The 24865-nt window shown below is 34.2% G+C and overlaps 1 protein-coding gene across 1 annotated transcript; it reads left to right on the top strand.

Annotated features, from left to right (window-relative positions):
* The first annotated feature begins 13273 nt into the window (after positions 1 to 13273).
* On the top strand, positions 13274 to 24314 carry LOC145292062 (uncharacterized). Its single transcript, XM_080138111.1, has 3 exons — positions 13274 to 13660; positions 20861 to 20981; positions 23930 to 24314. Exons 1-3 carry the CDS (start codon positions 13555 to 13557, stop codon positions 24123 to 24125), a joined length of 423 nt encoding a protein of 140 aa, XP_079994237.1. The 5' UTR covers positions 13274 to 13554; the 3' UTR covers positions 24126 to 24314.
* The last annotated feature ends 551 nt before the right edge of the window (positions 24315 to 24865 follow it).

The following is a 24865-nucleotide window of genomic DNA, read 5'->3' as shown; positions in this document are numbered from 1 at the left end:
ATGGATATATATAAGAAAATCTGACCCGATTGGTCACAGATTGAGCTTGGGGTAAGTCGTTTAAATCAACGAAAAAGTAAGTTTAGAAATCCAGGAACAGTTGAAATTATACAACAGCAAAACACTGACTCATTCTTTTCGTTTTTTTATTTATTTTATAATTCGTTCAAATCTCTTAAATTTTTTTTTTTTTTTTTTTTTACTCATGCAAATGTTTTAAGCTATCGTCTTCCCGCCTGGCGAGTTCTCCTTGAGCCTTTTCTACAAATCTGGATCTTCTAAATGTAGCTTCATCCTTAATGACTTACGTTAAGAGATTCAGAGTCTTTGTTGTATACGGGACGCCTATTTTTTGAAAAGATGACAAATCAGAAACGGACGGGCGTTATAGAAAGTACATTAAGTGCCTTCCATCTTAAGGAGATACAATGAATATACTTAGGATTACTTACATAAGAAAAGAAAATATAATAACATCATAATAACCGGATATCCCGACACTTGTTCCGAAATCAAAACAAGTGCTCGGAGAAAATGATTCGTTCTCTTGGGAATATCTTCTTTTTTTTCCAAGTATACAAATATTGTTAAGTAAACATAATTTTAAAATGGATCAAAATAAAGGAGATTGTTTTGGTCATCAGGACATTGTAATTTGTTTATTTTCCATTGTGAATAGTTTATAAATATTATTACTCTGGCTTTGAAATAGATAAATAAATAGTCAATAATAATAAGTAATTAATAAACAATACCAAATATTCAATAGGAAGAGTAAACATCATATTTTTTTAAATGAGATCCTAATAAAGGACGTTGCCCTCGTTTTAATGGTATCTTTTTATTTATTAATAAATGTAAGATGGTTTATATATATATATATATATATATATATATATATATATATATATATACAATTTTAAAATGCATTTAAAATAAATATGTACATTTTTTTTTTTTTTTTTTTTTTTTCTCTTCTGCGAAACTACTCATTTTCCTGAAACATTCAAAGAAAAACGGCTAGCCAGGATCCACTCTGATACCTTGCTCTTTGATTATTATTTTCCCTATGCTAGGGGTTAAATGGTAGAAGCCTTTTCTTTGCGTAATAGTATTAGTATTCAAAATTAGTGCTGATTCTAAAAGTCTTCTTTTAGCTCTATCTATCACGTATTTAATAATTTTCGCTTGATCTAAATTAAATGAGTGATCGTGTTCTGCACAATGGCAAAAGAGTGCATTTAGGGCGTTACCATTCCTCATATCTCTTCTGTGCTCGTTAAGTCTTAATTTCAATTTTCGTTGTGTTTCACCTATGTACGCTTGTTGACAGTTGTTACATGGGATGGAATATATACATATGTATATATATATATATATATAGAGAGAGAGAGAGAGAGAGAGAGAGATAGATAGATAGATAGATAGAGAGAGAGAGAGATAGAAAGAGAGAGATGGCTTTAGATAACCACTACTATTATATAAAAAAAATTGTGTCTGTGTCTGTGTTTGAGTTCGTTTCCTATGGACTCGTAAACAGCTGGGCCGATTTGTATGAAATTTCACACGAAGGTACTTTATGTGCATGACGGGGTTCTTACATAAGTTTTGTATCGGAATGTCTTCGATAAGTATCGATAATCGATAATTGAAATAATTCAATGGAAGAGGAAACAGCCGATTTGGACCAAATTACACAGCCTCACATCACAAGTGCATTTAAGAAGTTTTATTACCACACAAGCCGAAATATTCGAGATATAAAATCAACAGTAGGTTCTTTGGTGTCACAGTGGCGCGTTCGAAATGAATGTTTCTGTGTGAAGCGCTATTGAAGCATGAGACTTGACTTTTTTATTTTAAACTTAAATTCAAGCAATTATCACTGCACAACGAGTCAGGGCAAGCATACAAAATCAACAGTAAGTTCTTTGATATGACAGATGCGCGTTTGAAATGAATGTTCCTTCTTAGAGCACAATTGAATACTTGACTTTTTCATTTTAAACTTTAATTCAAACCAGTATATATGAAAATAATTTTATAAAATCAACAGTAGGTTCTCTACAATGCAATATAGACTAAAATGTACTGTGGACTCAGTCACTGCCAGAGGCATATGAAGCTTCCCCCAGGTGCATCACGATGGGTTCCACAACTGGAGCAGGCAGTCAATCGATTTGATTGAAAATTGGAATTTCGCCGATTTTGATAACGATAAAATGTATGCGAGTGTGAAACATTCGTTGATCATCATTCAATCCTGGGCAACATCGGGTCACCCTGCTAGTAAACGAATACTACACATGTGTAGTTTATTAGAATGGCTATAACTATTTAGTAATATACTGGGGTTTGTTAAGAAGACAATTTAAACCGATATTTAAAAATAAAATCTTACTTATTTGTGGTTTTTCTTCTCAATCACTATGTAATATTGTGACCTTTGATCTGTGATCATAGCGCAGTATCTGTGTTAACTGTGGCAGCAGGGCAAAGGGTCAAAACATTATTATTATTATTATTATTATTATTATTATTATTATTATGATTAGAAAAATAAACAATTGATAGGTGGTGATTCCTTTGTAAAAAAAATATTCGATTCAATATATATAATCTCCTGCTTCCTTAGTTATTCCGTTCGTTATGCCCTGAAAAAGACCAAATGCAATTATTTTAAACCAAACTGCTTCAAAAAAGGACAAATTCGCGAAATTTAACTTTACAAAGGCCAATTTAGCAATCCTGGACAAGAATATGAGAGTGATCTCCCTTTGATGTAGCCGCGTTTTTGAATAATAATAATAATGTATGATCATTATTTTTATGGTGTGGAAAAGGAAACCGTAATAATTTTTATATGCAGCGGTTCTTAACTGTAGGAAGAAGTAAGCGAAACATTACGTAAAAAAGGAAATATCCGAGAGAAACTGGGCAAAAAGGAGAACATTGTCCACTAAGAGGTGTAGGATTGGTGGAGTAAATTAAATATTGTCTCTTACAATGTGATTTTATTATTTGTATTGAACTATGTAGCACAATATTATTTTCTGAGTATTTATTAGTACTTATTAATTTATCTCATTTGAGTCGGTTCTATATTTAAAATACAATGGACATTGTTTTCATGAAAATGTTAATAAAGTCATTTGCTGCGTGTTGTTGATTTTTCTGTCCAAAATATTTTTTGCGTTATCTAGAAAATACCAGCTTTATCAAAAGATATGTTTTGATTAACTATATTTTTCATCATGTGGAATTTCTACGGACCCTGATAGTTAGGATCATTCGCTCTATGTGGCAGTCTTCTTAGGGTTGGAAGTTCAATCTTCAGTACGGGTAGTGCTAAGAATACAATAATAAATTACTTGAAATTTCTACCCGATAATGACTGATGGAAAAAAAGCAGGCTATTTCTGATTTTTACGCAAAAGTTCGACAACCTGAAGAGGTATTATTTGGATTCTTCGGACTACTGTTCTCATATCGAGTGTGATTTTTACCAACTTTTTTGGTCGATGTAACCTCCGACTTTCAGATGTGTCTTGACGAACTCGAAAATGTTTTTATCGAACTTGGAAATTTGGACGGTATTTCGAACGAAACCCTTTATTTACTTCACGGGGGTAGCATGCCTTCGTTCTGTCAACCATTACTGGATAGAAGACTTAAGCAATTTGCAATTGAATTTTTTTTTTTTTTTTTTTTTTTGGTTGGCTACACTGAGAATTTAATTTTTTTGGAGAACATTTATTTTTGTCTCTTCAATTAGTCACTTTATTGTGTTTTAATTGATTTCTATTGTGATTTTTTTTTTTTTTTTTACATTTTGCTTGATTCCAGGAAAAGAAATCATTTTTATTTCTGGAGAAGTATTCCGATCAATAGGACATACTACACAATTCCTCGTCTAAGCCAGTATATACGCGCATCGAGGGAATCATATTTGGGCTTCGAATACTATACTGGTTTCAATATTTAGACAGGATTTACCTGTCAGGTGAAGTATTTTCGTGTCAAGCTGTTTTGATAAACCCTTATAAAGAGATACCGAAAACACTCAAGGATGGTGTTCGTCCCTGTTTTTATAGTATTTTAATAGAATATGCTCCGACGAACTTTGGGCACTTGTACCCTCTCGGCGTATATATCCTCGACTAACCCGATAAACAGCAAATTCTCACCCTTTTATGTAGAGATCTCTAGATGCCGAAAAGTACTCTACTCTAATAGTTTCTTTCCATGAATTGATAAACTTTAGAATTCTCTCAGATTCCATGCTTCCCTGGCTGTACTGAAATGCAGAAGTTCAAGTGCAATGTGAACAGACACCTCGCTGTCCAACTCCCCACATAGTGTCCCTGTAGATTTGGTTGCACTGTGCCTTGTTTCGGGTGAAATAACAGTCAAAATGTAGGTATTTCAAAAATCTTCTTAGACGCTGTGTACGGCTAACCAGATGGAGAGCTCAACATTGCATTTTCCTTCGCGAATACTAACCGCTGTAAACTAAACTTATATAATATTAATCACGTGTTGCATGTCGAACTCTATGTGCATCAAAAAGTTAACATCGTCTATAGAAACTCTCTTATCAGAGTTTAGACACTTTTTAGACTTTGAATAAATAATAATATTTACAAAGAAAAACTTCGGAGCTATCTTTCGCCAATACTGTGAAATTTCTGCAATGGCGAAACATTATCTGCGAATGAACGAAATAAATTTACCCCCTGCCCTTATGCCCGATAAGATGGCGTCCAGTAGATACATATATTACATTCAAAACCGTCAACGCCCGGGAAGGACATCGGAAGATGCAGTTCTTGTCAATGAGGAAATTTCTCACGAAATGTATCTCATAAGTCCTTATCAACCAGCTGCAAGTGGTCAAGATGATGTTTCTTTGTATTTGTTCGCGTTTAAGAACAAAATAATGAAAATAAAGTATAAGGTGGCGCCAAAGAGCAACAAAATAAACAACAAAAAATAATCCATAAAATTAACTTTTCCTGGAAGATAAAAAAACATATTACTTTCTTTTTCTTTTTCGTGTCAATGTTTTGTAGTTCCGACCTCCAAACCCTTCCGACTGTCAATCTTTCTACTTCGTTTTTGGTTGATTATTTTTTTCTCGAGCGTGGGAAAACCATTTACAAGAAAAGAAAACACTTATCGATAGGGACCGAATTATCTTTTTCCCACGCAATCTCTTAGCAATAAAAAGCAAAAAATAGAACACGGATATAGCAACGATCTTATATCATTCAAGCTACCGAGCATACATTTTTAAAGGATATCGTGTTGTTTTAAAACCTTGTCACTCGGACTTAGGTTTACTGATAGTATCTTTTTGTTGACGACCCTAAAATTTTGGGGGCAAAATGAAAACTGAGTCATGTTGTATCAGACTTATCGCACAGGAATATTTTACAATTCATATATAAGAAGAAGAATATATGCTTCATACCTTTTTTTGAAGTGTTCTTCTATCTTCCTGCTGCTCCGTGACGAACTATGAAATGACCAGCACTATCCAATTAAGACATCTGTTCTTACTTGTGAAACTGCAAAACAACTCTTTATATTTTTATAATATAAATTTATTATAGTTGTCTCTAATGGTTTTCACAAGATCTGCAGTTCGTCTACATTTTATATTCTTGCAGCCCGCTCCTAGCTGTCTGTCCACCCCTGTCTTGATCGTCTGTCCGCTTTGGTGGTCAAATCTCAACTCCTGAATCTCTCCAAAACTAACTACATCACGTGTTCTCTTACGTCACCCCATTACGTGTCTCAGACCAACCTAATGTCCCTATCTAGTTATTTGTTTATCCAAACCGAAAAATAATGTTTACATCTCTTTTCTATTTTCGCATTCCTTTTGCGATTCCACGTCACTCATATCTTCCCCAATTTAATTGTTTATTTTTCTAATCATAATAACTGAACCAGCGACCATCCGTCGCTCAAATAATAATAATAATAATAATAATAATAATAATAATAATAATAATAATGTTTTGACCATTGGTCCTGCTTGCCACAGTTAACACAGATACTACGCTATGATCACAGCCTAAAAGGGTCATAACATTACAAGGGGGCGGTCAAATTCTGAACTGAAGTCATTTTTTTCTCATGCCTAGTTCACTGTGCACTCACGAGATACCATATATGCTTCACTTGTGATTTTTTTTATTCGCCCCAAAAATGGTGCGTTGCCACTTAAACGTGAAGGCTATAGAGATTTAGAGGCCAAATTATGTTTACTCTTGTATGGACCTTTGTTACGATAAGATGCAGAGAACTAAGTATTTGGCCACGAATTTATACTATCAGATCTCAGTGCGAACAATTTTAAATGTCTAGTATTTGCACGGGGACTTAAATCTGGTCACGATGTTGAAATCAAAAGGTGTATTCTAACAAAATTAGAAAACGAATCAAGTTTAACTCGATAAAAATTAATTGAAGACTGCCAGAAGATAGAAATCATTAAAAGAAGACTTGAAAGATATTGACTCTGACCTTGCACATATAAAAATAAAAGTAGCCAAACAATCGAAAATGCATGTAACAAATAAAACACAGGATAGGAGAAATGGCCTCGCATATTTTCACACATTCGAAAAAGAATTTCCCTGCAAAAAAATCCTTCCCCCTGTAACCGATGTGGTGGTTTGCATTAGGACCGAGATTGGCCATATCTGTCTAAAAATATTGGGTATGTAACAAATAGGGCATAAGTTGACATCGCAGGAATAAAATTAGAAATAAAACTCTGATACGTTTGACTGAAACCAAAAACCATGAAGACGTTTGACGCAAATATGTACGATAAAAATCCCGGACAAAGACTCGGGTTCAGACATTTTGATACTAAATTTAAATATATGGAAAAAATTAAATGGACGCACAATGTTGAGATCCCACAAAACAGCCAAGGCCGTTAACGGCACACAAATTAATTTCGAATAGCTATTGGGAAAAACTAAAAAAATGAAAATAAAATAAAAGTCTATGTGCTAAAGAATACCACGAAACTACTCAGTTCGGACTGGATGCATTAATTTAATTTATGGGTCCGACCAATATCCACGGTCAGCAGAAAAGCAGAATTGTTGCAGATTAGCACATCCAGGCTATTGCTGGATTATCTGAGCAAGAAGAAGAAGAAGAAGAAGAAGAAGAAGAAGAACAACAACAACAACAACAACAACAACAACAGCAACAGCAACAACAACAAGGTTATTATCATCATCATCATCATCATCGTCATCATCGTCATCGTCGTGTATTTTGAATTAGATTTGTTTTAAAGAGAAAATGCAATTCAAGGGCAGATATTGCTAAATGACATTTTATGAAGTTAATTTGACTAGATGCTATAAACGATAACAAGAAGGAATGTTTTTATAAATAAAAACAAATATCTTTTAACAGAAAAGAATGTAATGAACATAAAGAAATAGGTTTTCAAACCTAGTAATAAAAACAATAAAATTGGACCAGAGGAAACGTGACTGTTAAGTTGCCTGTTATGTCTTTCTGTAGTCGAATGACTTAAGCACAAAGGATTAGTTTGAATATATACAACAGAGTTAGAAGTTAGTCGAGGAGTCTTGAGTGAGCGAGCTGAAACAAGTAGACGGGACAGGCAAGTTCTCAGCTGGTTGGGAATTGTCAGCTATGGAAGCATTCGGCTAGAAAAGCAGTAATATGGAATCTCTGGAAAAAGAGTGGCGTGCAACCTCCAGAACAAAAAAAGTCGAAGCATGAATAAATTTAAATGTGGAAAACCATTTGGCTGTCAGGCTAGAAAATTACTTACATTGTCAGAAACGCGTGTAAAATAATACAGCGATGGTTCCAACCAAAAGAGTTTTTTTACAAGGAAGTCGCCACTTATCAAGGCCTGGAGGCAACTCGTGGATAAGGGTTATTGCGTGTACAGTAATCAATGGGACAATATCGTACTAATCGCTAGTAATGGAGATCTGATAAAGTGTCTTACGTAACAGAGCGGTTGATCAGGAACTTGTTTATGTTGAACTTGAAAGTATCCAAGTTGTAGTCAGGTGGAAAACAGGCAAACGGAAAAGAGTTGTTTAAAAAGGATGTGTCCTCTATAGTATCAGACCTGACAGAATGGTTAATCGCAGGCATAAACCGATTCATATCATCCAAAAAATTCCAACAAAAACCTAACAGCCAGCCATGGTTCTCCTCAGAATGTGCTGCTGCCATCGCGCACAGAAATCACTTTTTCCATAGCTACCAACGTAATAGATGCACTGAGACTAAAGCTGCTTTCAGGAACGCCAGCAACCACTGTAAAAGAGTAATAAAAAATACAAGAGAGCTCCTGCCCAGATATGGCAGCAGTACTCCATCTTTGGACGTACTTGTCTTTAATATAGACAGAGAATTGAATACGCAGTGAGATATCTACTGGTGCGGTAGAAGAATCCCACCATTTTTAAAGCGACCTTGGCAACAGATTTGATGTACGTGTTCCATTTCAGATCAGGAGTAAAGGTCAGTCCCAGAAGTTTGTCAAAACATGGAGCCTCTCCAAGACGAGAGCCATTCATTTCAATTGATGCCAGATGGAGATCAGAGCGTTGATGATGTAAAGAAACAAGCTTGGTTTTAGATGCATTAAAAGTGACCAGCCAGCTCTTCCCCCATTGTACCATGCGCTCAAGATCAGAGGAAATAGAATCAGAGAGAACTTTGTCATTTACGACCTTTGATGTGTTGCCATAGATGGTCGTGTCATCAGCATAGATGTCAACGAATGATTTAAGTATGTGTTTTGGGCGATCATTGATATAGATCAGGAAGATAGTTGGGCCCAGGATGAACCCCTGAAGGACACCAGCATTAATACTGTGGGTTTCTGATTTCTTCCCATCAACCACTACTCTTATGAGCCTATCAGATAGAAATAATTTGATAATTGAGAAAACATTTCAAGTTATACCGTAGCTGGAAATCTTGTGAAGTAGGCCTTTATTCAATACCTTATCAAAGGCCTTTGATATGTCAAGAGCAATTGCCCTAGAAAGGAAGCCTTTGTCAAGAGATTCACTAATCCTATGAGATATAACCGTTAGCACATCTGCTGTAGATCTAGCAGAACGGAAACCATATTGCGTGTCACTAAGAAGGTTATTTCTGCTGAGGTGGTTGACTACTTCTCTATTTAATATGGATTCCAGCAACTTACTTATGACACACAGGAGACTTATTGGTCTGTACTGAGAGGAAGATGAATTATCCCTTAAATACAGGACATACTGATAAGGTTTTCCATGGTGTTGGAAAGCACTTCTCCTTAAGGCAACGCTTAAACAGTTTTGTAAGTATGGTTGAAGCTTTTTTTTTAACACTATAATTGGGATGCCGTCAGGGCCAGTTGCTTTACTGGAATCAAGGTTCTTGATTAGCTTGGTGACCTCACGCACAGATATTTGTATGTTACCTAGCGTGTTGTGTGTTATAGGAAGAAATACGGGGAGTTGATGGCTTTCGTCGCATAGGGTAGAATTAGCTGCAAAGTTCTTGGCAAATAGTTTAGCCTTGTTGAAATGACCTCTGGTCCATTGATAATGGTTGGGATAGAACGCACGCTTCTGTTCAGGATCCTATTTGTTATTTGCCAAAACTGGTGGGAACCAAGCCGCTAATCAGCTACTTTGAATTTAACCGGTTTGTCCTTTTCTTGTCTGGGCAAGCTGATACTGGTGCTATTCGTTCCGTTTGTTGAACTATTGTTGAAGGTATCTATATCTGTTTATTATATGGGTTAAAAATGTACACACACGCGCGCAACGAACATTACATCGACCACTATATAACATATACACGGTTTGGTTCTCTCCTTTATACGTATCTCTTTTATATACACTTGGAATACAACCTTCTATCCACAGAAACAATATTACAGAATCAATTTCATCAGAAACAGAATTTAATTTGAGTCTTTAAAAATGCGTTCATAGAAGTATCCGCACCTGGTCTCGAGGATTGAACGATAATGGCCGCAGAACTAAAGTTAAAACAAAATATCTGACCTGTACAAGAAGCTGAAACTTCAAATTCTAGAAATAAAATGACTCCGCATTTTAACCTTTATTAATTATGCCCATAATTCAAACGGAGTCTTTACAAAAATCACATTTGAAATGTAAAATTCATCAAGAAATAATCAAAAATGTAATTATTTTGTTATCTTAGAACAGACGGCAAAAGTCCAAACAGAATACAAAATACAATTCGATCTAAGTTTGCTGACTCAAATTCTCTTAACATTCTCAAAAATCATGAATCCGAAACAAAGCAAAAAATCAATCAAATGCTGTAGGAATTGCATACCTAAATGTACTTAAAGGTACAGTTAGAATTTTAAAAAGATCTCTCGGCTACAGTGTCTGAAATAGCAGGTGATTTTCCAAACGAAACGACAAGGAAATTGAAAAAATAGATAATAGAAATTATCATAGCTACATAATAGAATTATAACGCATTTTTTTTCTCTTTTACATTCTAATATTTATATATTTTTTTATATTTTAAATATACTGTCTGAGAGAGTCACACTTCTTCGGGAGTTCATTTGCCATCGAACAAGCTGACAACCTTGCCAAGATCCGCCTCTTGTTAGACTACCCAAAGGCGAATCCTCTTAAAGTAGACAAGGGTGTTTGATCTTTTATCTACTGTCACCCAATAAAATTTGTTTTGATATGAGAATCATGGAAACGAAATTTTCACTGACAAAATTAATAATCTTTTATTGCAATATCAGAACCAGAAACTTTTCGGCTTATTATATTTGATTATCATAACAGAAATTCGCATCTAGAAGTAAGATAAACCTTGATGGAGTTGCGGCACAGTGATGATCATGTCCCTAGCGGAAGACAGTTATTCAAGAACATCTGAACATCATGTCACGTCATTCAAGAACACCTGAACATCATGTACCGAGGGAAAGATATATAACTCTTAGTATGTGCTTCCGGGTAAGATGACTATTCCTCGTGTCGAATTCGAGGTAACTTATATGAACACAAGAATCAACTTCATATGATATTTTTGTGTGTAGGAAGAAAACACCTATTGCTGTTCAAGTGGTTTTTGTATTTTTCTCAAGTCCTTGCAAAATTCTCTAACTTACATAGCGTTCCGTAAGCGTAAGCGACCTGATATAGTGTCGCCATTAAATCTCGTTTATTCAATTAGCTCCATTCTGAGTCATAATGTCCGACATATTTATTAATTTTAAAGCCAGTTTAATAATCTACATTTTCAAATAAGCAAAAACAAGGCTTTCCAAGATGAAAGAAAAACAATATCCTTCATTTTGACCTCGTAAAGTATTATAATGTTTACTGCTGTTATAGAATATTCATGAAAATAAAAGTAATTAGGTTAGTGTTATACCGGAAATATCATAAAGTGTCATATAAGAATATTGATTAAAGAGGAAGCTACAATCAATTAAAACGTATTTATTCTTAAATCACCTCGTGAAGTTTTCTTTTTTACAATTTTGTATCTTCCCGAATTGTCTTCTAATAAAGTATTTTTAATTATTATTTTTATATATTATATTTTATTAACTATTATTATTTAATATCCATTTGTTTGTTTTAAAACGAGTTCAATAATATTTATAAACTATGTATATTTATAAAAAAAAAATAGGCAAACATGATATGGACCCAAGGTTGAGACCACGGAAGAAAAACACGGATCACGGATTAAGTATAAGAAAGATATATTAAATAAAAGTTACAAGAATAGGATAACGGGTAAGCGGAGCTTACTATCTAGTGGTGTCCATTATGGGTAGTCGTACGCACTGCGTATTACTAGTACTCCTGTTGATTCTACAGTATTACGATACTGCTTTCTGAGAGGGTTATCTCACATCGTGATTTATTACTGGATGAGTCTATGATGCAGTTAAATTTCGGGTTCCCAACAAAACGAAAATGTTTAGAAAAACAAAACAATGTCTTTTATTATTAACTCATTTTCAAAATTATGACATTTCGAAATAAAAAGCGATTTTGAGATCATATTGTCTTTTATTGTCTTGTGAAAACATTTTTTAAATTGATGAGTGAAAAAAATAAAACCCAGCAAGCCTCCAGAGCACTACTGCAAGCATTAATTCAAGTTAAGGAAGCCCTACTAAAAGTACTACAAAAATCAAGTTTGTATCCCCACTCCTTGAAGAGAAAATATTTTTTTAAGTAAGACATGAAAAAAATAAATTGTCGGAATCCACAGGAGCGCTACTAAAAGCTGTAAATATGGTTATAAATATGGTTATAAATATGGTTATAAATATGGTTATAAATATGGTTATAGTTATCTATTCTATATTTATATTTAAATCAGGTTTAAATCGGAGGTAAATTACATTTATTTATCAGGGAAACTCGTTAAAATAAATTAAAACAAAACATATTTTTGACGTGTGTACTTTGAATAGCTACAGATACTTTTAATATCGGACTTAAGACAGGGCGACCATGAAATAGGTTTTGAAAGCCGAAGTCGGAAACCGGATGGACGATTAAAACGCCCACGCAAGTAAGCTGATCTGAGTTTTATAATTATATAGATTATTACTGACTATTTATCTATTTATGTTAAAGCCAATTTAATATCACCTTGTAAAGTTTTCTTTCTTACACTTTTTTGTATATTCCCGAATTGTCTTCTAATAAACTATTTTATTTATAATTTTTATGAATTATATATTTATTAACTATTATTATTTAATATTTATTTGTTTAAAGCTAGTTTACTATTTATTTATTATTTATTTACTATTTATTTATTTTATAGCCAGTTTAATAATATTTATAAGCTATTTACATTTGTAAATAAACAAAAGTAAATGTCCCGAAAACAAAAACAATGTCCTTCATTTTAATCTTATTTTACCAAGTATAATGTTTACGTAAGAAGATTTTTACATTTGGAAAAAAAAAAAAGATATTCCCAAGAGAACGAATCATTTTCCGGACACTTGTTTTGATTTCGGAATAAGTGTCGAGAAGTTATTATGAAGTTATTATGTTTTATATTCTTATGTAAGAAATCTTAAGTATATCCATTGTATGCCCTTAAGATGGAAAGGTTCAGCTTATAATAGGTGCTTGATTTACTTTCTTTAACGCCCGTCCGTTTCCGATTTGTGATGGTTTAGAAAGCTATAAGTAGGTGGCTGGTCTTCAGTGAAGACTCTGAATCTCTCAACGCAGGTCGCTCAGAGTGAAGCTGCGCCAAGAAGGTCCATATTCTTGGAGAGATAGAAGGACCCACTGGACGAAAGTTAAGACATTTTAATTAGTTAAAAAAAGATTTAAGTTAATTATAAAGTAAGAAACGAAAAAAAGAAACGAAACGTCTTAAACGAAACGAACGTATTATTAATAGATAAGTAATATATAATTAAACTCTTGAATAAACTTGTTAGATCGAGATTCCGTTTGAAAAGTCATAAAGTTATAAAGCGGCAACATGAACCTGTTAATTGCTTCAGCGTTTTTAATTGTGCAGCTCTTGTCTCTTATGCACAGAGGAGAAAGCTTATGTTTCGAACAGGATGTCCAGGTTCAAACAACACGTAAGTAGATTATTTTTCTTTGTTTTTTTATTTATGTATTTATTTATTTACCAATATCAAGAGTCGACAACATACAGTCCGGGAAAAAATGTTGTCTGGCCCGCAAGTAAATGTCAGTAATTTGGGCACGAGAATTTACAAACATCCACCAACAGAAAAAATGACTATTGGCAAATGACGTATACCCATTTTACTTCATTTCTTTCAACAAAAGATACGTAGTGTAACTTGGAGCAATTCCATACCCTTTCGGTTGAAAAGCTGTTCAGTAAAAGGAAAGTAATTCAGTAGGAGATGGGTTTGCTGGTGATTTCTCTTCAAAGTACTGAAATTGCTTCTGCTGTCTACAGTGAACATCAATTAATCCAGCGACACAATCCAGAGTCACCCTAAGGTAAGCACGACAGTTGCACTTTTCAGTCATCTTTATACTTGTATTCGTGTCCTCTTTACTGTTCTAAGTTGGTTATAGTCTGTGATTTATGTATAAAGTCCATGGAAGAGTGCTAAAAAGAGTCTAGGAGTGCCGTGATGTTGATTTTTTTTTTGTCAGTGCTTGGGAAAATTCCATATCTCTTGGTTATAGAATTTCCTAGAAAATTCCAGCATACAAATTAATAAGTGTTTAACATGAAACATGCTTTCCTTCTACATATTTTAGCTTCTTCTGCCATTTCCTACTAGTGATTGTGTCAGAATCTTGGCATGTCTCTAAGCAAATAACTTTTTCCAAGTCTCCACTTTATAGCAATCAAATTGCTTCACAGCAGACAATATCAAGGCAGGGTTCAAAAGGTGTAGGGTAATGCCATGGGATTCACTAGCATCAGACTACCTGGCTCCCACATCCAGCCAGACATCAAGCGCCTTCAACATCGAGTGCAGATGTGCCTTCATCAGAACCTGTGTATTCCACAACAGATGATCCCTAAACGTCTACAATGATTCCACGTTCAAAGAAGAAGACTATGAAAGATTTTTTGGTCCCCCGACAAAAGGAAGGTTGACCTGTAAACTCACCCTTGTCCGTTAGTCCTTTCGTCTGTCCGCACTTTTCTCAATAACTACGCCTTGATTTTTTTTTAATTTTACACAAACATTAAACATGATATGAGTAAAAAAGTAACAGAACAGATTTTCCGGGAAAACTCCGGTTCCCCCCCCCTACGGGTCTCTTTCGGGTTAAAATGGCTAAAATTGACGCTTTTGTGCTTATTAAAAAAAAAATGATGCCTTTGATTTTTATAAAACTTTCTGAAAACTTGTAGCTAATTGATTTCTATATAATTTTGTTTGTCTATACTTCGCGATAACTCTTAGGTGCGCCCCAGGGGCTCATTTAGGGCTAATAAATACACTCAATTTTTGGGGGACTATTTTACCATATTTGTCCAACATGTTCTGTGTATGTCTATTTAGCAGTTAAATATGTTAAGGCCTTGGAGACTTTGGGGGCTATATGGAGGGGGGCAAATAATGGACTTAGTCGTTTCTTTTTTTTTTTTTTCTTTTTTTTTGCATGGTGCAGAACTCAAATTTACTTTAAAGCCTAAAACTGCGCGGTCTGTTCATTTTCACCAGGATTTGACGCCCTCTGGTGGTTTGGGGGCTTAATGGGTGGGGGGGGCATATACTGAACTTAGTCATTTTTTATGCCTCGTTCACTGTGCACTCACAGGGGACCATGCATGCTTCACTTGTTCGTTAGAAGGTTGACACTCATGCTAACTAAGCCTGAAAGAAAATTCATGCCAACAGACAAAGGACGATGAAAATGCAGTATGGAGAGATTCTGACCTCAACTGAATGTCTACAATGACTTTGAAAATGAAGAAGAGGAAGCAGCAAAAAAATGGAGGTTTGAGTCTCGAGGGTGAGGTCAAGGGACAGAAAAAAATACTAAAAATATCGGTGTGAAGAGGTCAAAAGTATGTGCTCGACAGCCAGATGCTGACAACCTGTACATTGATGAATCTACTTTTTATCGACGTTCGTTGTCTCCTCAGAGGTTCTAGACTCTTAAAGAAACGATTAACATCGTCAAAATATAGATTTATCTGCGTTGGGCTTTTTTAAATATTTATATAATTTCATTTATGATAACCGAGCACTATTGCAAAAACAGTTTGGAGCTTAATACATTTGAATTTATTTGATTACTAGCTGTATCGGTCCAGCGATTCAAGGTCGAAACACATTGCTGTGTGGAAGGTTTAGTGAAATACTATCTGAGATAAACGGAAACCTTAACTTGTTACGATTTTCCTGAAAGTTGATCACATGTTGGATTTATAGAAGCATAAAACACGGCTATCTTCATCCATGAAAATCAAACGGGAAATAACCCTCATAGCTTAATGGGAAAATAACTTTCATAGTTTAAATAAATAAAACTTAATTCCGTTTTTAAACGCAACTGATATCAGTATATTATGATTAAAAATAAATTAAATATAAATTATATCCACAATAAAATAAATTAATTAACTTTTAATAATATTTTTAAACAGAATATTTAAATAAATTATGTTACTAATGACTATTAATAACTTGGTACTATTTATTAAAATATATTTTCTTTAATGTATTATGAAAAAAAAATTAATTGTTTTAATGTGGATTTCATTTGCATAAATATATACATAAAGAAATCATGCTGAAATAAAACAAGCAAGAATACAACTTTATTATTATTATTGGCTCACAAGGAGCTTTCACACAGGTTATCAAAGATCTCTCCTTGACAACCTGTGGTGTTCCCTGGAAGCTGGGTGACAGCAACTTTCCCCAGGTTTCCAGTGCTCTTCACCTCTTTCGATAACATTTGCAAATGTATTTGCGTTATCGAAACAGCCGCTTACCATTGATTTCTTGCTGGTAGCGGCCATCGGCCTCCACTGGAATTTGAGTGGCAATAAGCCTCCCCAGGGTCCCAGTTCTTTTCGCACTTGTCCAGCGGAGATCTGGTCAGTGCTCTCTCCTCGGTCTTTACATCATCCTTGACCCTTCTTGGCTACTTGGTATCACTCTTTGGGGAGGGGGCGGTGATGCGACAATGGGAGGTGTTTATTATTATTATTATTATTATTATTATTATTATTATTATTATTATTTAATAATAATAAATATTTTATTATCATCTACGTACGTATACATTTCATCGTCTCGAAACCATAAGTGTAGCAATAACAGTTCTATGCAGTCGCACGATGCAAGCACCGAAACAAAAGTCATCTTTGACTTTAATTCCGAACGCGCTAACAAATGACGTAAATTCCAGCAGCTACACGACATGATGAGAAATAAATCCCATGTATGCTGAGCAGGCAGACAACCATAGTCAGTCCTCCTAACAGTTTCAATAGAAAGGAGACAATTTAAACCTTAGATTAAATGATCTGTATTATTTCTCATTACGGCGCCAGTTTCCATAAGGACATTGAAAAAAAACGAATGGGATGACCCTTATCGTACCTTTTTCCATTATAAACGCTCTGACCAACATCTGGCTCCAATTGAAATGAGAAACCTTCATGTTTAGACAAGCTTCTTGGTCTGACCTTCACTCCTAATTTGAAATGGAACGCATACATCAAATCCGTTGCCAACGTTGGATCATTCTATCGTTCCAGTAGATGGAATCCTTTGCCTGTATAAGAGCCAGGCTCGTTTTAGGACGGAGTATTGTTGCCACATCTGGGCAGGAGCTGCTCGGATACTCTATCCTGTCTCGACAGAATTCAAAACCGACTTCGTAATCTAGCAGGAGAAGCCCTTTTCTCTTCTCTGCAGCCTCTTTCCAGCAGAAGAGGCGTTGAGAGCATGTCTTTACTCTATCGTTATTTTCATGCCAAGCATTTAACTGAGTTCCAATCTATGATCGCCAATCTTTCACAAAACATTCGTCAAGCCAAAATCAGTATCAATAATTTCCCCAAGTCTCTGTCAGTGCTTAAACCTAAACATGGATATCATGAACAAAGCTTCTTTGCTAGAACTGTCAGCCTGTGGAACTCTATTCCATTGGTCTGCTTTTCAGCTGACTACAATATTGTCGTATTAAAGTCCATCATAAACAAGTTCTTATTGAATCGTCCTCGGAAATAATCTAATTATACCAAATATCTACCACAAACGATTATTATGCTATTGTCCCAATAACTACCGAACCCTTACCGTCGAATGGCCTCAAGGCCTTGATATGTGGTCTCCCCTTTGTAAAAGAAAATACGCTATTCCAGTCCATCGATCATTTTGGAGTCAGTCTTTGAAGGCCATTTAAATTTCTTCGCTTCCTCCTCCCTCTTGATTTTCAAGTACTTAGGTCATGTTCATTTGACCACCAAACATAAAATGTAATTTATATATATATATATATATATATATATATATATATTTGAGTTAGACAGTATTTTTTTTTCATTCAAACAAACATCGTTAACGACAACAGATAGCTTTTGTTTATTTTTTATTTTTTCAATTTTTCTGATGTTTTTGCGTATATATCAAAGATATTAATACATGTCACATTGTTAAATTTGTGTCTTCGAAGCATGTTGCGATTTGCTGCTTTTCGTCTTTTGTCAATACATCGCCAGGAATGTGTAAGATTTGGTTGTGTTGAGAGGGCGAATGGTATTAGCATTAGTAGTCGGAAAACGGTTAGTGGGCGCGAAGCTGAGTTCTTATATATACCACTTCCAAATTTTTTAATCTTTTAACGTTGGTTTCATGATGTATTATTTGTGTGTTGATGACTAAAATTTCTCTAACTTCGTAGGGGGGCAGTTATGTTTTTTTCTGTAAACTTTGTAATATAGCACTAGATTGTACGGGATAACGTGGTCGTTGTGTAACCGACGTAATTAACGTAACTGCTTTTTTGTTTATTATTATTATTATTATTATTATTATTATTATTATTATTATTATTATTATTATTATTATTGCTGTTGTTGTTATAGGAGTTACACTCTCCCAGTGGGCAATTTAAACTTATAGATGACGTTGGTTCGTTCTAGTGGTTTGAGGATAGAGGAAGGCATTGTTTTTTTACAACTAGATTTTGGGTTTAACATTTTTTATAATACATAATAAGCCTAAGGTTATTTTTTTCAGTGGGAGAAACGTATCTATGAATAATATTTTTTATGTCTTTCCCTTCCAATTTAAATCCTGGTTGCATCTGGTTGTATTGTATTGGGATTTTGATATTTTGGAAGCGGTATATATAAGGTGAATTGTATTAACTTGATTTCCACTCTCATAGTAGTAGTAATAGTAGTAATACTACTACTACTACTACGACGACTAATAATAATAATAATAATAATAATAATAATAATAATAATCGTTGTACTTCTCACAAGGAGTCATCATCGGAGATCGCTCACTTACATCAACCGCTAGTGTTCCCTCAAGCTTGGGTGATAACAAGTCTCCGGTAGATTTCCAGTACTCTTCACTTTCCGATTACTTTTATAAATGAATTTTCATCACCGCAACAGTCGTTTACCATTTACTTGTCGCAACCAATGATCGTTAATCATCACTGGAATTTGTGTGATAATGAACCTCCCCAAGGTGTCAGCCCTCTTCGCACTCATCCAGTGGAGATTTGGCTGTGCCTAAACCTAAATGTAGTTTCCATGAACAAAGCTTCTTCATTACAACTGCACGCCTGTGGTACTCTCTTCCGAATGCCTGCTTTCCAGCTGACTACAATCTGATTGTCTTCAAGTCCAACGTAAACAAGTTCTTAATCAACCGTCCCCCTAAGTAATCCAATTTACAAAACTCCCACTACTTATGTCTACTACGCAATAATCACATTGACTAATGTATACCCATTAACCCTTATCCTCAAGTGGCCTCCAGTGGTGATTCCTGTGAAAAAAAATATACCTCCTCAATCTTTCCATCCTCCGCAACTCTTCTCGACTATTTTGTGTGGTACCAATCTATGCTGATGCTACAAATTTTTGTTTGTGTTTTTTTTTTTTTTTTTTGTAGAGGAGGTAATTAACTTACAATTTTGCTCTTTCATTTTTCTAGGTTCCATGTAGTGTTCCTCTATTTTGTTTTACTTCTGTTGTAGTTTCCTTATGACCGGTTAGCGTTTCTGGCTCATGTGAACTAATCTCTACATTCGACGATTTTCCTTAAGATTTCAGCCGTTTTGAGGATTGTTATCTGCTCTATCTTTTCAGCCTTCTCCCTGATTCCAATTTCGCCCATTCGTTTTTCGAAGTTTTTCAGGATTGTTCCTAGTCCCCCTTAGTGTTATCTTGACTTTCTTCACGTTCCATATTCCTTTCAGCTCTCTGGCCAAGCACGTGTATTTGTTAATTATTATTAATAATAGTTTATATATTAATCCGGTAGCGTGTGTGTTCTTTTGTGTGTCACGCTTACATCCGGGTCGTTTTATTGTTATTTCTTGTCATAAATAATTTTACCAAGAATTCTTCATAAGTTTTGGTTTAGGTTTCGGCTAGAGGTGATGGTACTTAAATCATCTTTTTTATATAAATAATTTTATCAACAATTCTTCATAAGTTTTGGTTTCGGTTTCGATTATGACTGAAGTAACTCAAGTTATATATATATATATATATATATATATATATATATATATATATATATATATATATTTCATAAGTTTTTATTTCGGTTTTGATTCAAGCTAATGCACCCAAGTCATATATATATATATATATATATATATATATATATATATATATATATATATATATATATGACTTGGGTGCATTAGCTTGAATAAAGATTATATATATATATATATATATATATATATATATATATATATATATAATCTTTATTTATTTACTTTTTTTTTTTTTTGAAATCTAAACTTTATAATATATAAAAATCGATAGAGCATTAACTCTATAATAAAAATTCGAAATCTACAAGAATTAAAATATCATATTAAAGCGTACTTTACGACCTGGCTATGCCGGGTGTCGTTGCTAGCTTAGATAAATACTTTTGCAGTTTTAACACAAAAGCTACAATAATATCAGAGCGTCTCCATTTACACTGAATATCTACAGAATGCCAACATCAATATATTACATATGAATCAGTCCCCTGTGTAATTTCCACAGATCCCGCTAGTTATTATTATTATTATTATTATTATTATTATTATTATTATTATTATTATTATTATTTCAGGATTTGGCCGAGTGATCACCTTTTGCCAGTATCGGGGCCTCAGATTGTTAAGTGGTTCCAGTCTCTTCACCAAGGATTGTTTCTCCTGTAATTGTACAACGACATCGTTAAAATGCTGTGGGTAAGGAAAAAAAAATTACATATTTAAAGCAGCTATATCCACGATTTTCTCTACAAATTTAGTAAACGTGACGGATACCCTCGTTCTTCAGATGTGCACCAATAATAAAATCGAAATTTAACGCTGTCTTGTTGGAGAGAAAAGACAAAATGAGTAGTTTGATCGGTGCTAACTCTTGGTAATAGAACTTAGTGGAGGTCGAATTTGGAAAGATTTTATTTCTGTTTTTAATAGGGCATTGACTACTGTTTCTCTCTCTCTCTCTCTCTCTCTCTCTCTCTCTCTCTCTCTCTCTCTCTCTCTCTCTCTCTCTCTCTCTCTCGTTAGTGTTATATTAGAAAACACCTAAAAGCCTACTAAATAGGTTAAAACTATTAGAAAATATGTTGAAAACAAACTCTTAAATTTGTTATCCAACAACCGATAATTTCTTCATTTCAGTAGTTTTCACGTGTTGCTTTTTAAGTGTTTTTAATATGTGAGCCGTTCGATGTGCAAATGGTTTTTCTGAACATTCGAATCTAAGTTAAATTAATCATGTTTGAAATGTATCAATTCAACTTCGTTGTGATTTTGTGTTGTTTTCATGGACATTTGAAGACGTTCGCAGGAACTTTTGCTCTGATAGTGTATATTTTTCATTTTATATCAGGAGTTTTTTATCTATTGCCTGAATGTATTCATGGATTTTGGAAACACGCATACGCGTTATATCTTCTTTATTGTTAAACGAACATTGAAGCAGAGTATGATATAATATATATATATATATATATATATATATATATATATATATATATATATACGCGATATACGGCACAATCACGTTGATACACCGGTTCTCGCGGTCAGAAGAATGACAGCTTCTATATGTTAGGAATAAGTAGGTTTAGAAAACAGTTTTCACAGACCGTGTCAAGGTGGCCTAATGGTTATCGTACTTGACTCACTGTTTTAGGTTTCGATTTCAGCTCGAGTATATTTTTACTTACAAGAAGTGAACTGTTTAGAAAAAAACAATACTCGCATGCATATGTCTCAGTTTCTTTCCGTTTTTTTTTCTTTTACTTCATTTTTTAAAGGAACTTAACATTACGTTTAATAACTACGATATTTTTTTATAATAACTAAGAATTCTGCATTAAATAAAATATTCGTATTTTACGACCGACAACGTTGGCCAGTCTGCTGGTTATTATAAACACACAAACGGTATATATTTAGGAAAGGGTTCCTCTCCTAGATTAATAGTAAGTTTTATCTATAAATATAAAAGCGAAAATGTGTGTATGTATGTATGTCCGCTTTTTGTGTATGTCTGAGAAAGGCATTTTTTTCTTTTTTTTTTCGAGAAGATATCGATCGACTCACTTTTTCTTAAAACTTTTTATATCACATCTAAATGATAATATCTACGAGTTAACAACGGGGGTCGCCTGTCTATTTAATTTGCTCGACTTTGAAAAGATAAACATTCAACATTTACGATCTCTGCATGTGCATTAAGCTTTTTCGTGAAAGCAATCAGCTTTGATCAATGTGGAGTTTCTCCATATATCAGACAATTGCTATTCAATTTGGTCAATCCCCTTTTTATGGAGAGCTGGTTTTCCCCACAACATCTTGGGGAAACAAAAGAAAATAAAAAAATCCTGGCCCGCAGTAAATAAAATACTGCCCCGCAGTCAAAGTTGACCTCATTAAGTACGAGCATCTGCCAAGTTTTAATACTTAAATAAATTCAAAAATATTTCGTGGTGGCCCGGTGGTTAACATCGCACTTTTTTTTTCACATTTTAATTTTCAACTTCGACTCAAGAATTCGGGTTCGATCCTTCATACTTTACCTACCAAAAATGTGTTTATTTTAACCCCGACCCCACCCGACACAAACACCCGGCTGTTTTGATTTATCTAAAATCACACACACCTCCAAATACCCGGGCAACGCCGGGTACCCCCCGCTAGTGCTTTATGAAAAGAGCAATACTTAATTATTTAAGCAGTAACAATCTCACTTAAACATAAAACTAAAGAAGAGTACATTATTACCTTTTTAATTTCCTTTAAACTATGATCTTAAACGTGACCTTACTTTACTACTTCGGTCTATTTTAGGAATATGACCCAAAAGATTTGATGCCCGTAAATAAATGAGTGTAGATTTATAAATGATTTAAATTCAGACTATCGATTCCATGTGGTCTCTTTAAGTGTGTAGGGGAATTTGGGTAAAGAGCACCGGTTTGTGTAGACACCGGATGGGTTGTTTCCCTTTGGAAGAAAAAAAGGATATTATCTGTGCCTAAACCTAAACGTAGATTCCATGAACAAAGCTTCTTTCTTAGAACTGCACGCCTGTGGAATTGTCTTCCGTTTTCCTGCTTTCCGGCTGACTACAATATGGTTGTGTTCAAGTCTAAAGTAAATAAGTTCTTGATGAGCCGTTCCATATAAGTTATCAAATTTACCAAATTTTCATTACTAATGATTACTATATTGTCCAATTTCTACTGTACACTCTTTAACCCTTATCCTTGAGTGGCCTCTGGGCCTTGATAATGTGGTGATGCCTTTGTAAAAAAAAAAAAAAAAAAAAAGATGCTTTTGGCCTAAACTGAAATGTAAGGGTTTACCCGGGCGCGAACTTTGTCCCACTGCGATGCAAGACACCGTCAACCACTTCTGAGTGAGTATCTGGATTGTAATGTTGTATAACGTTTCATGTTTGTCAACGAGCAATAAAAGTGTGCATATATATATATATACTAGTGAATTATCTGAGTTTATTAAGCATTTATGTCTGTAAATCTTTCTAGTTTCGGTAATTCGACTGACCATGAATTCCCTAACGTTTACAGCAAGTGTTTATTGGGCCATGAGTCCGAAACAAAATTGAAATAAGATAAAAAACGCGTATAAGTTATTTTCTTTCTTTCTCTCTTCAGATTTGGTGTTAATAGTGGTACTCACGCAGCACCCCCTAACTGCAAAATGATGCGTGATGGTTGCTTTCCTTATTACGTCCGTCGTGAAAACGAGAACCTGGATTGTTACACGGGAACACCGATCATTTTGCAGGATTCTGCCCAACAACAACAACAACCCTCAAGCAACGGACCTGTAACTCAAATAAATGCATAAAGTGCGCACGAATTATCCGCCGTCTTGTTCTTTCTTTAATCTATGTCGTCTCAAAGACGCGTTCGAATTCTTTATGATAACAACCAAAAAAATCATTGTTTTAGCATGAAAGCCTCTTTTAAATAAAAATATATTTACTAACCAATTTATACTGATTTTTGAATAAAGAATACGTGTATCAAAAGTAAACATCGTTTTGTTTTTTCTTCTTTCTATTGAGTTGTTAGGTTGGTGCAAATATATATATATATATATATATATATATATATATATATATATATATATATATATATATATATATATATATACTAGCATTTCAGCCCGGCGTTGCTCGGGTGTTTAGAGGTGTATGTTGAGCAAAAAAAAAAAAAAACGTGGTCAATATTTTTAACTTTGACCCCTATTATGACCCCTTAAAATTTATTGTTTTGGGCTCAAATTATGTTATAAAGTTAGATTCATGTCCAATGAACCTATATCTAATATTTCAAGTGTTTAGACCCAAAATTGTCGGACGAGTTTGGTAGAGTTCTCAAATGTCAAATCGTTGAACTTTGACCCCCTTACCAGCCGAATTTCTGACCAAAAACCGATCACAAAGAATTTCTCAAATATCAGTACCCTGTATATCAAATTTTGAGTCTGTAGACTGAAAATTGACAGAGTTATTGCGTAGGGAAATGTACACACACACACACACACACACACTAAGACAGACACACAGATACGTTCACATATAT

Source organism: Euprymna scolopes, chromosome 13, assembly GCF_053919585.1.
Source record: "Euprymna scolopes isolate OS-2025 chromosome 13, ASM5391958v1, whole genome shotgun sequence".
NCBI lineage: Eukaryota > Metazoa > Mollusca > Cephalopoda > Sepiida > Sepiolidae > Euprymna > Euprymna scolopes.
This window is presented reverse-complemented; position numbering and strand designations above follow the sequence as displayed.